The sequence below is a fragment of the Ciconia boyciana genome, chromosome 11 (assembly GCF_034638445.1).
Source record: "Ciconia boyciana chromosome 11, ASM3463844v1, whole genome shotgun sequence".
In the NCBI taxonomy this organism is placed as follows: Eukaryota; Metazoa; Chordata; class Aves; order Ciconiiformes; family Ciconiidae; genus Ciconia; species Ciconia boyciana.
The window spans coordinates 19,189,693-19,204,484 of NC_132944.1; the positions used below are offsets into that span (position 1 = coordinate 19,189,693).

Here is a 14,792-nt window from a genome sequence, read left to right on the forward strand (position 1 = left end):
GGGACAGAATGGGATGTTTAGGGGAAGAAACAAAGGGAAGGAGAAGGGCGGATTGGTGAGGACCGAGCATGGGAAGGGACAGGTACAAGGGTCTGGTGTGGGTAAGCAGCTGCAGAGCAGTTCCAGGGGTGCGCGGGTGTCTGTCTGTGCCTCTGTGTGGGTGTACACATACATCCACAAGCACCTACGTGCTTATCACTGCAGCAGCTGGACCAGGCACAGGGTCCTGCAGCAGCCTGGCTGCTGCTGCTGCTGGCTTAGGCACCTCCCAGCAGTAGCTAACGGCCCTGTAACATCCATTTGCTTTCTTGCCCAGTAGCCACTTGTTTTCTGCTCTCAGGAAGGTATTTTAAACACCTCACACTGCATTATCCACTCACCCTTGTCAAGGGGCTGTCCCCTCCCTGTTCCCCCTCACACACAGTGTCCCTTCTGGGGCCATCTGTTGTTCCTGAGAGGGAGCAGGAAGCAAAGGAGAGTGCCAGGATAGGAGAAGAAGGGCAGTACAGAAGGAACAGGGGCTCCAGGCTGACACCAACTGCACATCTTTTCCTCTTTTATTGTAAAACACGGCCAATGCGTGCAAGGCTCCAGGCGCCAGCCCAGAATCACTGCTCCAGGGCAGCGGGTGGGCCCTCTCAGGTGGTGATGAAGCAGCCAAGGGACACAGGGAGCTCCAGGCAGCCCACAGAGTAATGGCACTTCTGCAGCAAGAGCAGCTCCCACGCGGGATGGCACAAGGCTGAGTGGCACGATGACAGACACAGATGGACCTCCTTCAGAAGAGGCGCTTCTCATACCTGTGAGGGGAGCAGCAAACCGGAGAGCCCTTTTACTGACCCGCCTGAGCAGGGCAAGGACCAAAGGTGCAGTTAGGGACGGCTCCTGGCCTGCCAGCCCATGGTGGGGAAGAGCCCCGGCACGCTGGCAGCAAGCAGCTCGTCTGCTTGTGCCCTGCTGCGAGAGGAGCGCTGGCCCAGGCCAGACGACAGGCTGCGGCTCAGCCCAGCCGCGCAGCAGGAGGTGAAGCCAGCAGTGTGCTGGCTTGCCAGCTGAGGCACAGGACGGCAGCACTTAACTCCCCCGCAATGTCCACCCCAGGGAGACAGCGGTCCTGCCAGCAGCACTTACGAGTGGAGGCCATGCACCCCTCCTTCCACCTGGGCAGACGTCGTCCTCTTCTCAAACTTCAGCTCTCCCGAGTACATCATGGCTCTGAGAGGGAAGGACACCCGTCATGGGCCAGCCAGAGTCCAGGGGAGACAGTGCTCTGGCACACGTGCAGCTGGAGCAGCTGGGATGAGGGACACTGGTTCCTCCAGCTGCAGCCAGACTGGTCTTTGCTGTGCTCCCAAGAGCCAGGCAGAGTAAGGTAACCCCAACATTTCAGGCCCAACCAGCAGAACATGCCACAGGAGATCATGCTCCTGCATCCCTGGGGCTGGCAAATCTATGACACAGTGCCCACTGGAGACGAGGGAAGAGGGCTACAGCGAGGTCAGGCCGTGCAGAACACACCGCAGGATGGGTACAGCTTGCGCAGAGACCCCAAATGGCAGCGCTGTGGCCTAACCAGAGCACAAGGCAGGGGAAGCACTCACCGGACTTGGGTCAGGCTCTTGGCACCAATATCCTGGCAGGAATGCTGGATCCCAGCTATCAGGTATGGAATGAACTTGTGGATAGAGCCCTTGTCCTGCACTGCGCCGGAGACCCCCTGGGCCACTTTGATTTTGTCTGTCTCGCTGTATGGGAGCACAAATCAAGGAAATTTGTGAAGTAGAGAAGCCCCAAAAGCTTGATCTGCTGCCCCAAAGCACCATCTCTTACCTGAAATACCGGTTCTGGCTGCCCAAGTTCTTGTCCATGGCATCTAGTGAGCCCATGCCACGATATTTCTTCAGCCTAATTCCATCCGAGAAGAAGTATTCACCTGGGGCCTCTGTGGTGGCAGCCAGGAGTGAGCCCATCATCACTGGCACAAGAGATCACCAAGAGTAGCATGTCAGCAGCAGGAAGGCTGTGGCCACAAAAACCCTCAGGGTCCCTGGGCACAGCACTGTGCTGGACCCCCCATGCCCCTGCAGGTATACACCCTCATGCGCAGAATCAAACGCCATACGGAAACCCTTCCTAGGAGACTCCCTACGACATGCACGACCCAGCCGCCCGATGCGCTGCTCACCTGTGGAGGCCCCGAGTGCGAGGGCCTTTGCGATGTGCCCAACCGTCTGGATCCCTCCATCTGCAATCACGGGGACGCCGAATCTCCTGGCGTATTCGGACACCTTGTACACTGCCGTGGCCTGGGGACGGCCACACGCCAGCACTACAGGTGGGGAGAGAGCAGAGAAAGGGTCAGCTCCCATGCAGCAGCATGTTCCCTCCCCAGCAGGCCCTTTAGGCTTCCAGCACACACATGCTCCAGCACTCGGGAACGCACAAATCCCTGGATGCTCCTTCCCTAGGCCGAGTTGCAAGAGAAGCGGATACCCAGGAGATGCCTGCTGGGACATCCTCATGGCCCTCGACTCCAAAAAGCTGTGGGTGACCTTGGGACTGGGGTCTTTGACCGAATGCCTGGGATCAGCCGAGACTCGCAGCTCGTCCTGGTGCACAGCAGAGGTGAGGGGAGCTTGGGAAGGAAGCGGAGCAGACTCCAAAAGCCCCTCTCCAGAGCATCCCTGGCACGTAGCCATGTCCCACCACTCGCTCCCTCTAGCAGTGCCAGACCCCTTCTCCGTATACCCAGCAGCTGTATGATGTGCTTCTTGCATGGAAAGGCAGCTGGCTGGGAGAGAGCTGGTATGTATATATGTATAGATATATAGAGATATATTTTTATATATATACATACACATCTGCACACACACACACACAAACACACATGCAGCAGTGAAAAAGGAAACGGCCAGGATGATCTGATGGCTTACAGGAAATCATTTATGTTCCTGCCCTGCAACGTAGCAAGGATTCTGTCAAGTTTAGCTGCCCCATGGGAAGGGAGTTATTAGCTCTGGATTTACCTGCTCTTCCCAGTCGCTAGCAGCTAGAGGCTTCCCATTGTGCAAGGGGAAAACCAGCACAGGGCACGTCTTGTAACACATTTGTCAGCCACAGGCATGCAAGTGTGCTGAGATAAGCTTCTCTCAGGGAGACTTCCCTTCCCCACAATTAACTGGAAGCCTTTTCTCCAGTCATGGTTAGTCCGATACACCGGGTAAGATTATGACCATGCAGGATTAGTACTTCAGAGCGTGAACTCCAGGTGTGGTTTAGCCTGCCCAGCAGCAGCACTGGCAGCGCACATCCCTGGCAAAGGTTTGCCGAGGCCAGGAGTCTGCAGTTGCTCTGCTCCCAGTGCTCAGCAGCAGCTGCTGAGAGAGGGAAGCCAGACTCCAGGCTGAGATCATGAAAGAACTGATTTTAATCGAACAAAACTCGGCATCAAGCTAGGGCTCAGCCAGCCAGGGAGAGTCTGCCAGCCATAACACGAATGCCGTTAGTCTTAAAGAGATGGTCTCGCTCGGTACTGCACTGCTAAAGGCCACATTGCAGCTGCAAAACGCTGCAAGGAAGAGCTCTGTGGAGAGAAGCACCTGATTTTGGAGGATCTAGAGCCTGATGTCTATGGGATTGTGCTGTAGACAGCACAGGGCCTGCAGAAACCTCACAACAGCAACCATGGAGACCAGCCCTTTAAGGAACAGCTTGGCTCAGGGCCCCTGGGAGCATCGCACCATTCCGACTATCCCAGTGCCCAGCGCCACAGCTTCAGAGCGCAGGCTTCCAAAGCAGGGTTCAGAGCACACACACGCCGAGTGGTCGGGGTGAGGGTTTGTCTTTTTTAGTGTATCTATCTGCAAAGGGTGGGCCTAGGAGATCATCTGCTAGAAAAAGCCTTCTGGGATCTTCAACAGAAACCTTTCCCTTTGAGGTGTGTCAAAACCAGGAGAAAGGGCAAAACCCAAGGCTTGCCTCGGGTGGCTGCTTGATCCGGCAGCACCAGAGAAGTACAGAGCAGACAAAGCTGCACCCTGTGCTGGGCAGGGGAAGAGCCCTTTCTCTTCACACGAGGATCAGGCGTCAGTGGGGAAAGATGTGGTTCTGGTACGCAGCTGCCAAGGTGGCCGTACGCAGTCAAGTCCCTCTGTAACCCCAGGGGAGCTAGCTCCAAGTGAAGCTTAGCCCCCACGTTCCCCACAACTGGGGCCAGATTTAGAGCAGGATCGAGGACTGCTCAGGGATCACCTCCCAGCACTGGATCAGCAGGGGCATGCCCAGCTAGAGATCCAGAAGATGCAGCCAGAAAGCTCAGTCCCGCTCCTGAACTGGATTTTGGAGTGGAGGGTGGACAGGCCTGAGTGCCCTCAGCTTTGACAATTCAGACCCTGCTTTAGGAATTCAGAAAGGCTTCTCAGCTTCCATTTCAGATTCAAAACCAGTATCCAAAGCCACAAAACCCCAAGTGCGTCTACAGCTAAATTGTTCTCAAACAAGCAGTAGGGCCATGTGCAGCCAAATCAGGGTCCTGCTTCAAGACACATAATTAGGGTTGGGAACAGGGCAAGTGACTTACTATAGGTGCCCGTGACAGTAGAAGGGCATTTGGGGCTGTGGGACTTTAGGTCTGGAGGGATCTTTGGAGCAGCTAAACAAAAACAAACACACACATTTTAGAGACAGAAGAACAGCAGCAGAACAAAGGACCCCAGCAGTGACCTGCTACTAGGCAGAGCATACGGTGTGGGACAGAGCTGACCTTGCAAACCCTTCCTAGCCCGAGCCACGCCAGAGGCCAGATCCAAGCCAGCCAGGCCCGGCTGCGCAGAGCACATGCTCGCCCTGCGCCAGCAGCCATCCAGAGAGGTGACCCCCCTAACCCAAAGAGCCAGAGTTCTTGCCCTAAGAGGGCCAAAAACCTGGGGAGCTGCAGATAAGCGTTTTGCAACCACGTCTCCTGTGAAGCACCACATTCTACCTCTGCTCTGTTGCTTCCCCAAAACCAGCACCCGACCCCACCTCCCGCAGCAGCTGGCAGAAGCACCCTCTGGAGACGTTCACCACGCTGCAGACCAGAGCATGCCTCAGCAGGTCCTCTGCCTCGGAGCCAGAGTAGGACATGTACGTCCTGGTTCAGCTCTGGCTACGGAAGCGTCAGCCCAAGGACGCTGCAACCTCGCTAGAAAGGTCACCCAAGACAGACTGCCCTGACTGGGAAACCTCCCCGCAGCCAGCACTCCCGTGGCAGGCAAAGCAGGAACGCAGCCCAGGTCCAGGGCTGCTCGAAGGCTCCACGCTGGAATCGGCAGAGCTAATGCAGCACCTTCAGCTGTCAGCTACCCTCTTGCTGCCTCCCGTGGCAAGGACCAAGGAGCAAAGCAGGGAGGGGCTGTGCTTGTGGGCTGCAGCGCCTTGCACCACCTCTCTGCACCTCACCTGCCAGGTTCAAAACAGGAGGACTGAGCCTGTCCTCAATGCAGCCCTTCTCCAGGCCCTGGGGACGCCCCGCTCCGCCTTTTAGCTAAGGGTGACACGGCCTCTGCCCCACACAAGCTCCGGCTAACTGCAGAGACAACGGCCAGAAATCCTATTTCGGCCTGGAAACTGCAGAAAGGCATTGAGCCCAGCAGACCAATACTCAAGCATCACGCACACTGCTGCCAGAGGGAAGGGGAGCGCAGACAGCCCGGTGCACTTCACCCGTCAGCACTGGGGATCCGGTAAGCCCCTCTCCCTGCAGAGCTGCCTGCCAGCCCCATCCCACACCAAGCCAGCGGCTCTTCCTGGGCAAAGCCGCGTGTGCCACAGCCGCTCTACTCAGTCTCGGTCAGTACTGGGAAATGCCTTTGCTGCTGCTGCCACCCCAAAGGTTTGGCCCACGTGATGAGAACATCCTGGACGAAGGGGGTGAAAGACGGCTTGCTGTTGGGACACTGCCCTTACAATGGGAGAAGTCCATCCTGGCTATGCTGCTTTTCAGCAGGGAATTGCTATTAAACAGATGTCTTCAGCCTATTTAGGAGATAGCTGATCTCTCTCACCTTCCTGTGTGATGCAGATGGAGCCACTGCCCATCCCGACTCTCAGGGCATCGACCCCTGCGTCAATGAGGTTCTTGGCCTGAGCAGCGGTCACAACTGTGGGGAGCAGAAACTGGTTTGAAGAGAGACAAGCAGACTTGCACATGACACTGCTCTGCCCTGGTGCTTCCCCTGTGGCTGCAAACATCCCCTACCCAGGGCACCAGCCTGTGTCAGAGCCAGGCTTGGCTGTCCACTGCTACCAGGCCAATCTGCAAAAGCAGCAGTGAGTTACTGTGCCAGCTGTCCCCAGTGGGCGAGATGACACTGGCCCTTTAGGCTACTCCGCAACACGCTTACACCCAAAGGCTGAGGTAGCAGAGGTCACCGCATGGTGCCAAGCACTCTTTGGGCCACACCAGGTAGGGAGGGCAGAGCACAGGCTAACAGCAGCACCACTAACACACCAGCCAGGTAAAGACAAGGACTGCTGAACTCTGCTGTCAAAAGGCAGGGAAGATTTCCATTAGATTTCCACATTAAGCAATATTCATTATTATTATTATCCAAAATTTTAAACTGGTGTGTAAAAGAAGCGAAAGTGTAACAGGCTACAGAGGACTGTAGCGTGCTGTGCTGCAGAACAAAGGTTTCAAAATATTTGCAGCTGTGGCAGCAGCAGGGTACTGCCCTGCGTCTGCAGAGTGGTCTTGCTCTGTTCCACAAGCCAGAGGAAACCATTTTAAGTTCACAGACATTTACCAAGACGACTGTTCCATTCACGTCCCTGCAGCTCCCTCTATGTCTAAGAAACAAACATAATTTAAAGACAAGAACAGTCTTCAACACATGCCTACCGTTTCCTCCAATAACTTGTAGGTTGGGATATTTCTCCTTAATATATTTTATCATATTGATCTGGAAGATGGAGTTCCCCTGAGAGGAATCCTGCAACAGAAAGAAAACCAATTTCAACCAGAATTTCTGCAAAAGATTACAAGTATAGCTCTGGAAGAGCCTCAGATCTTCACTCTGCTTACTGGGTCTCCGCTAAGTGGCAAACTGAGCACAGAACCAGAGGAAAGCTGCTACCACGACAATAACGTACCTTTCCTGTGCAAGGCAGTTTATTGTAAAGACTTCAGTAATACCCTTCGTGTTTAAATCCTGTGGCTTCTACAGTAGGCAACAAGCAGCACGTCTGGCTGCAGGTAAGAACCGTCTGGCTCTGCCACCAGGACACCATCAGCCCTGTGTCAAACTACAGGTGAAATGGTGAATGTTCCTTGTGAAACACGGGCTGGCGGGGGGATGCATCTCCCCCTGCTGCGCAGCAGAGCAGCTGAAATACCAGATGTCGACCACGGAGTGCTCAGGCCCTGCCAGTCTCTGTGACCTGGCCAACCCGCGGTGTCTGTTAAACATTTCCAGCTGCAACACTGCTCAGCCATGCCCTCAGAGCACGGTGGACTCGCAAGCTAACAATCGATGGGAAAACAATGTGCAAATACAGGCAGTGACTGCTGTGCCTGAAAGCTTACAGGCCAGAAGGGGAGACAAGCAGAGCTGGGCTTGACCACTCCTGAACATCAGGCGGCTAAGAGGATAACACAGTAACAAACACCGAACAGTTGAAGGGAAACTGTAAGAAGCCAAATATTCAAAACTAGTTAGGAACGTCAGAGAGAATGGCAGCAGACTGCAAGAAGCATTTGTAGAAGACTCTGTATTAACCGACAGTGTTTCTCTTCTCAGCCTTCAGGGCTTCAATGCACCCTACATACTCACTTAGGGTTGAATAAGTTCCCAGGCAAGAGGAATCCTTCTTATTTGAGGACTCCAACCTGAATGAGACTGAGAGGTCAACAAACTGCCATATTCTAACACAAAAGGCCCTGTGACAAAGACAGTAAGCGTCATGCTGCTGCCCCACTGTCAGAGGGATTCAAATTGGATCCTCAGCCCGCCCAAACCCCCCAGGACAATGTGATGCCCGTGGGTGGCTCACCAGCACTACCGCATCCACGCCAGCCTGCACCAGGAGGTCCAGCCGGTACTTGTCATCTTCGTGAGTCCCGATAGCGGCACCACAGAGCAGCTGCTTCTTGGAATCCTTAGAAGCCAGAGGGTAGTCCCGGTTCTTCTTGAGGTCGGTTCGGGCAATTATAGCCACCAGCTCGTCATCTTCATTAACAATTGGCAGCTTGCCTTGAAACAAACAGAAAGAACATCACTGCAGATTTCTGCAGGAGACAGACGTTAGCCCGGAGCAGCGCGGCAGACCAGGAGCATCAGGCAGGCAGCAAGTGGTACAAGGTGGAGACTCAAAAGAGGTGTGTTACCAAATCTTGCTTGGCCACAGATGCCAGCAGCCCTGGCTCAGGAAACAGAGCGAGGAGTTTGCAGGACTGGAGAAGGACTCAGTATCCTCACACTGACCATAGAAAAAGTGCATCTTTTTTAATAATTAGACCCATGACGCTGTGTTAAAAGTCAAACTACCAAATCCTAACAGAGCTGAACTGAGTGCCAAAATGTGAAGGCCAGGACAGAAAACTGAAGACGTGTGGCTGGACAGCCAGGCGCTCTTCAGCTCCTGGGCTGTCAAGAATCCCTCAACTTCAAATAGATTTGAGATGAACGCATGTGAACTCTGTACCCTGGCAGAGGCCTGCGGGCGCTCTCTCCTCACTGTCCTCTCCTCGTGCTGAAACGCAGCCCTTCCATGTTCCACCCACACACGGACGCGTGCCCACATTCACCCGCTACTGCTCCCAGCCCAGCGCTTCCACGGCTCTCCCTCGCGTCGCAGACGTTCGCAGGTACCTTTTTTACTCCTTTGCAGAATTTCATTTGCTTCTTTCAACATTACGCCAGCCGGGGCCACAACAAGATCCTCCCGCTTTGTCATAATCTAGTGGGAGGGAGAAGATAAAAAGTCACAAGAACTCCTTCGCACTGATCTGAAAATACCAAACCCCTCTGCCCACGTGAAACACTCTGCAGCAGCCGTGTGGGAGTGCTCTACAGACAAAGGAGCCCACAGCACAGCAACACGCCTCCAGAAACACACAGGAACAGCCTTCAGTGTGCTGTCCCCATGCAAGCAGCGGCCATCAGCCCCCAAGTCCATCAGTGTAGTGAAAACAGGAGATGGCAGAGGGCCTCAGCAAGCCGAGGGAGAGCACCTAGAAGCAAGGGACGACTCTCAGATGACCCTTGTTTGAGATGTCACCCAAACAGCCCTCCCTTTTAATAGAGCGCAAGCAAATAAGGGCTGGAGACACCTCCAGAGTCCCATGCTGTTCTGGCAGAAACGCTACCCCCAAGCTCGTTTTCAGGCAGCGATCCCCAGCACACAGGCTCTGGAAGGGCTCTGCCCAGAATAACCCACTGCTGCTGCTGGCAAGGTCAGCGGGGCAACGGAGTTGCTTCAATCCTAACAAACACGCTCACCCACGCTCACTCTGACAAACAAACACCAAAACACAGCGGAAAGGCAAGGGGCAACGGGCACAAGCTGGAATGCAGGAACATCTGACGTGGTATACAGAAAAAAGCTTTCACAATGACAGTTGTCAGACACTGGAAGAGCAGCCCAGAGAGGCAGCGAAATCTCCATCCTTGGAGACACAGCCGCAGCCCCACGCAATCTGCTCCAGCTGAACGCACCTCAAGCAGAAGGCTTGACAATGGACCTCAAGGTCCCTCCCTACCCGCAGCGTTCTGCAATCCCGAAGTTCACATGGGATGTTTTCATTAAAAATTACCTAAGGCGGCCAGGCAAAGCTAAAAGGGAACACTCTCTAACCCTCAAGGAAGGTAGGTTAGTTGCACACAACAAAGAGGGAACATTTTAGTTACGTATACCATAAGAACAGACATTTTGCATCAGGAAAGAGGTTCACCCCACCAGCATCCACCCAAAATCCTGTCTGTGACAGAACCCGTATCTCAGGAAAAGCCTGAGGAATCACAGGCATATCCTGACACACTCCCTAAGCCTGCGGGATCCGTGAGCTTTCCGAGCTACAGGAGACCTGTATGCTTAACTGGATGGCAACGAACAACTCAGCAAGACAACTGCTGGACAGCAAGTGGGGAGAGATCTAGGAGACCATTCATCTCCTTAGCCTCGCCTGGTGACAGAGGCAAGCACCAAACGGTAACAGCAGCAAGCCTCCAACTTTGCAGCGCTGAATGATCCATGTAAAGGATAAGAGGAGATTCTTGTCTGGCTCCTCTGAATGGGCCAGCATCGCTTCAAAGGGCCATATGCACTTTTATAATCTACTCCTGGTTTAAGATTCTTGTTACAGGTATTTATAGGCGATTTCAAACCAAACAGGGATGAGCATGTGATACCAGGTTTGGTCAGCAAGAGCTAAAAATAGTCGTGAGTCAAGAGCAGAGCCTGGCCAAGAGGCACTGGTGGTGTAACCTGACAGCGCCGCAGATCTACGGTTACACAGCTCGTGTAACAGGAATGCCAGAACTAACAGGAATCAGCATCGGCATCGCAGAGAACGTTCTCCTGTACGAGGGGAGTTTGATGGTGTAGCGTTATAAAGGCTAAACTGCCAGGCTCCAAGTTCAGGGGGTTATTTTAAAGAGCAAGTAGCCTAGATGAGGCACACGGGGAAAGGCAGTCCAGAAAAGGCAGATCAGTGCTTGGAGGGCTTGCTGGGCACAGCGCAGCTGCTACAGCCCTGGCCAGCGCCAGCACGCTGCGTGGGACCACGACAGCAGCCAGGCACACCAGAAATTAATTACTGAACCAGGGGAGAGCACCAGCTGTAGAGAGGATGGCTTCCACAACACTGAAAGATAACCCTGCAGGAGGAGTCATGCGAACGCTAACCGCACGGCCACTCTCCTGTATCTGCACTGCAGGAGTCGGAGAGAGAGCGCAAAGGAACGAGACACTCTCTCCTAGAAATACAGTTAAAGATGGACCCGCAGAGCTAATGTGGAGCTGCTCCCTCTCCAGCTGGTGCAGCATCCCCACAGCCACACGCTCACCCTTCTCCTTATCACAAGCCACGCTGCTTCCTAACACAACGCTCGCATCCATCGGCTGCTCACAAGCCCTTCTCACCTCGCCGAGAGGCAAGTCATGCTCCGACTCTTTCAGGAAATCAATATCTCGAGACGAGATGATCCCAACCAGCTTGCCCCCCATCTTCCCGTTGTCCGTGATGGGAATCCCACAGAATCCATGACGAGCTTTCGCTTCAAACACATCTCGCACTCGATCGTTGGGGCTCAGCACTACGGGATCTGTGATGAATCCCTGCTCGTATTTCTGAAAAGAAGCAGATTCAGCAGCCAGGCTAAGTGGCACCGCCAGACTGAGCAGAAGCCAGACGTGTGCCTGGTGGTTACCGTGGCCGCTCACAAAGGTCTGCAACCACCCAACCTGGCCACGTGCTCACCGGCAGGATGACTCCCAAACTGGCACCAAGGCTCACCCAAGAGTTCCCAGGCTAAGCTCCTTCCTGAAATTATGGGGAACATTCCCAGACGGGGAGGCCTGGCAGTTCTCAAATCCCAGGCTGCGTGTGGGAGAGCGCCTAACACACAACAACAGGTTTGTGCAGGCAGCCACGGCAGCGCTACTGTTCTGAAACGCCAAAATCTGGCACGGTTTAACGGTCTCCTCTCACAGCATCTTCAGAAGGGCCAAACCCCACTGCCCACCTCCACGACGAGCCCTGCGAGCGTGGTTCGGCGCTGCCGTTCCGGCCACTCACCTTCACCTTCCGCACTTCGTTGGCCTGGAACTCCGGGGTGCAGTTGTGGTGGATGAACCCAATTCCTCCTGTCAGCTGGTAACACAAAGGCGGCTGTAAGTCGCTGCAAAAACCGCCCGGCCCTTCACGGAGCGGATCCAGCAGCTGGGCACGGAGAGCCGGAGCACCCGGGCCACCCCCGGGCACGAGCGGGGTGCCTGCCCACAGGCTCGGAGGGGGCCGGGGCGAAGCATGAGGCACGGCTGACCCCGGGGGGGCTGCAGGGGGGTCCTCTGGCGTGTTGAGGGGACCTCTGAGCGGACACGCGTGTGCCTCAGACAGCATTTCCACCCCCGCCCCGGGGCCAGCGCCCCGCCATCCCGGTAACGGCGGCAGAGGGGACCCGCCCGGGGCGGCGGCAGACCATGCCCGCCCCGCGGGGCCGCACTCACCGCCATGGCGATGGCCATGCCGGCCTCGGTGACCGTGTCCATGGGGGAGGAGACCAGCGGGGTTTTCAGGGTGATCCTCTTGGTCAGCGCCGAGGTCAGGTCCTGGCGGGGAGGCGGGCGGGGGGTGAGCGGCGGCCTCGGCCCCGGCCCCGGCCCCCGGCCCGCTCCCCCGCCCCGGCCACTCACCACCTGGTCCGCCGTGAAGTCGATGTACCCCGGGAGGATGAGGAAGTCGCTGGGGGGTAACGAGGGGAGAGGCGTCAGCGACCGCACCGGCCCGGCCCGGCCCCGCGCCCCCGGCCCGGTCCGGTCCCGGCCCCGGCCCCACTCACTTGTAGGTGAGCCCATCGCCGCAGCTGAAGAGCTGCTGCGCCGTCAGCCCGTCGTCGGGCACGTAGCCGGTGCCGCCGCTGATGAGGTAGTCCGCCATGGCGCCGGCCCACCGCCGCCGCCGCGTGCCCGCCGCGCCACACCGCACCGCCCCGCGCGCCCCCGAGCGCACGCGCGCCCCGACGGCGGCCGCGAGGGCTCAGGCGGCGCCCGCCCAGCGAGAGCGCGGCCCGGAGCGGCCGCCCGAGGGGACCGGGCGCCGGCCTCGGCCCCGCCCGCCCGGGAGGGCACCGGGAGCCCCCGGCCGCGCGGGGCTCCCCGCCCGGGAGGGGCCTGCCCAGCCCGGGGCTTGCGGGGCCGGCCCGGAGGCCAGCCCGGCGCCGCCCCGCTGGTCGCTGCCCCCCCACGCCGGAGGAGACGGGGCCGGGCTGCCCCGGGCTGCCCTCGGCCCCGGCTGGGGCTCGGGCCTGGGGACACACCGGGGCCTGGGGACGCACCGGGGCCGGGCTCAGCGGGCCCAGGGGCCGCAGCCGCTTGCAGCCGCCCGCAGTGCCTGCTGCCCAGCGACAGAAGGGGCTTCACAGCACGGGGCCTGTCCACCTGCAAGCCGGTGGAACAGGGTCAGCGCAGACGTGGCGAGCCACAACCGGCCTTTATTTTGCTCAAGCCAAGCAGGTAGTTCAATGTATAGGAAGGAAGCACTAAGGAGAGAGCTGAACTCCAGGTATGGCCCGATGCAGTCCTGGGTGACGCGCCCCAGCTGTGCTTACACAAGCACGACCCGTACGGTGTGACACGTGCTTAAAAAATAACCTAAAAAAGACTAGCCGTGGCTGACTTGCACAGAAGGACACTGCCCGTGGAGCCCAGCGGGTTGGGTGTTGAGTTCAACACCGAAAACTCCAGCAGCTTCAGAAGAAAGACGAGAACCTGCTTGTCAGATCTGTGGGGGATGCAGAGCTGGAACACCAGCAGAATCCAAAGCAACTTTGTAAGTCGGAAGTGATCTGCAAGAAGGATGAAAGTCAAGAGGCAGGAGCGAGGCAACAGTCTAGCAACGGGAGGGGAATGAAAGGCACAAAGGAGAGAGGGCATCGCGCCAAGGCAGCGGTCCCGCAGGGGAGGATCCGAGGTGATCCCAGCTGGACCTTAGCCTCACGCAAGCCCCCTCTTCCCAAAGCCAGCAGGCCAGGCCATACACACAAATACCGTGACGAGGATGGCTGTGCTGTACTGCACGCTGCGGGGGTCTCGGCGTAACACCTCCCTGCCTGTGCTACAGAGGGCGGCTGGAGGGAGGATTTTGGAGAAGAGCAGTAGCAGAGTAGGGAAGACTGTGCCTGCAGGAGAGGAACAGGCACGGACACCAATCTGCCTTAGAGCAGTTGCAGGAATCAGTGTTTGGTTGTTGCCAGCATGAAGATGTTCCCCTCCCTGCAGACCCAGCTGGGTGTCAGGAAAAGTTCCTGTACCGCAGGCTACAGAACAACCTCCTCCTGTGACGGTTGGTTTGCTTGTTGTGATACATCAGATCTGGCCTCAGAGCATCAGGGAAATGAGATGACCAGACCCCTTCTCACCCTGCTCTTGTATGACAGTCTCTCTGAGACAACCCAGTATTTAACAAGTTCAGGAACCTAAAGAATGGTGCTCCTATACCTCCAACTGGCTTACGGCAGTAGATTAAATCCTTGCCCCAAGATCAGCAAGTAGCTTTAAGAAAACACGAGTGTTACTTGTGTTACCCCAGCTATAGGACACAGGAAACGTGAGCAGAGCCGCCTGTTCCCGAAATACTCGGAAGCAACCGGCCCTTGTATGCTGTGAGGTTCGTTGGTCAGGTTCAGTCCTGTAGTTTGGATTAACATGTTTTGGTCTGAGTAAAGTTCTCCAAAAGACAATGCAGAGTTTAGAGAGAGACCAGTTAAGCTAGGCTTTGGTGGGTGCTAATGTTAACTTTTACACAGGGGGAAAAACCCCAAATGAGCAAACCATACTATGGACTCTCAGGTGGCTTGTTTGGTCCCGACAGCATTAATCTGCACAGAATAGAGGCTGCGGCTTCTAAAAGTTATAGCTGTTTCCCACCAGACTGTGGTTTTGTTTCTAGCAGGTAAGGAAGGCACATGCATCAGCGCAGGGATGTTCACTTTGCTGTGAGGAAGGGGATGTGTGGCTTCCAGGGGCTCTCGCCTAAGGAAAGCCCTTGCACAGTTAAAAGCCAGTGACAAGGATCCACAAAGCCACTTAAGACT

The 14,792-nt window shown here is 56.3% G+C and overlaps 1 protein-coding gene across 2 annotated transcripts; it reads right to left on the minus strand.

Annotated features, from left to right (window-relative positions):
* Window positions 1-534: 534 nt before the first annotated feature.
* IMPDH2 (inosine monophosphate dehydrogenase 2) lies at window positions 535-12,740 on the minus strand. Of its 2 annotated transcripts, XM_072875543.1 has the most exons (15): window positions 12,540-12,740; window positions 12,394-12,442; window positions 12,208-12,309; window positions 11,777-11,851; window positions 11,122-11,328; window positions 8,850-8,937; window positions 8,032-8,231; window positions 6,881-6,971; window positions 6,045-6,140; window positions 4,580-4,651; window positions 2,186-2,329; window positions 1,831-1,975; window positions 1,602-1,745; window positions 1,132-1,215; window positions 535-800 (listed from the first exon to the last, which is right to left on the minus strand). In XM_072875543.1, the coding sequence occupies exons 1-15, from the start codon at window positions 12,635-12,637 to the stop codon at window positions 779-781; spliced, it is 1,617 nt and encodes a 538-aa protein (XP_072731644.1). In that variant the 5' UTR covers window positions 12,638-12,740; the 3' UTR covers window positions 535-778. The 2 variants fall into 2 exon arrangements, with proteins under 2 accessions (XP_072731644.1, XP_072731645.1); XM_072875544.1 differs by lacking the exon at window positions 4,580-4,651 and having other exon boundaries at window positions 12,540-12,732.
* Window positions 12,741-14,792: the final 2,052 nt, after the last annotated feature.

What these genes read in the sequence shown, in the direction of transcription:
- IMPDH2 (XM_072875543.1), bottom strand. Translation starts at nt 12,637, where the DNA reads ATGGCGGACTACCTCATCAGCGGCGGCACCGGCTACGTGCCCGACGAC. An exon ending in GCATGGCCATCGCCATGGCG is followed by an intron (nt 11,852 to 12,207) that starts GTGAGTGCGGCC and finishes TTGTGTTACCAG; the next exon opens with CTGACAGGAGGAATTGGGTT. An exon ending in CGCACTCGGGGCCTCCACAG is followed by an intron (nt 1,976 to 2,185) that starts GTGAGCAGCGCA and finishes CTCTTGTGCCAG; the next exon opens with TGATGATGGGCTCACTCCTG.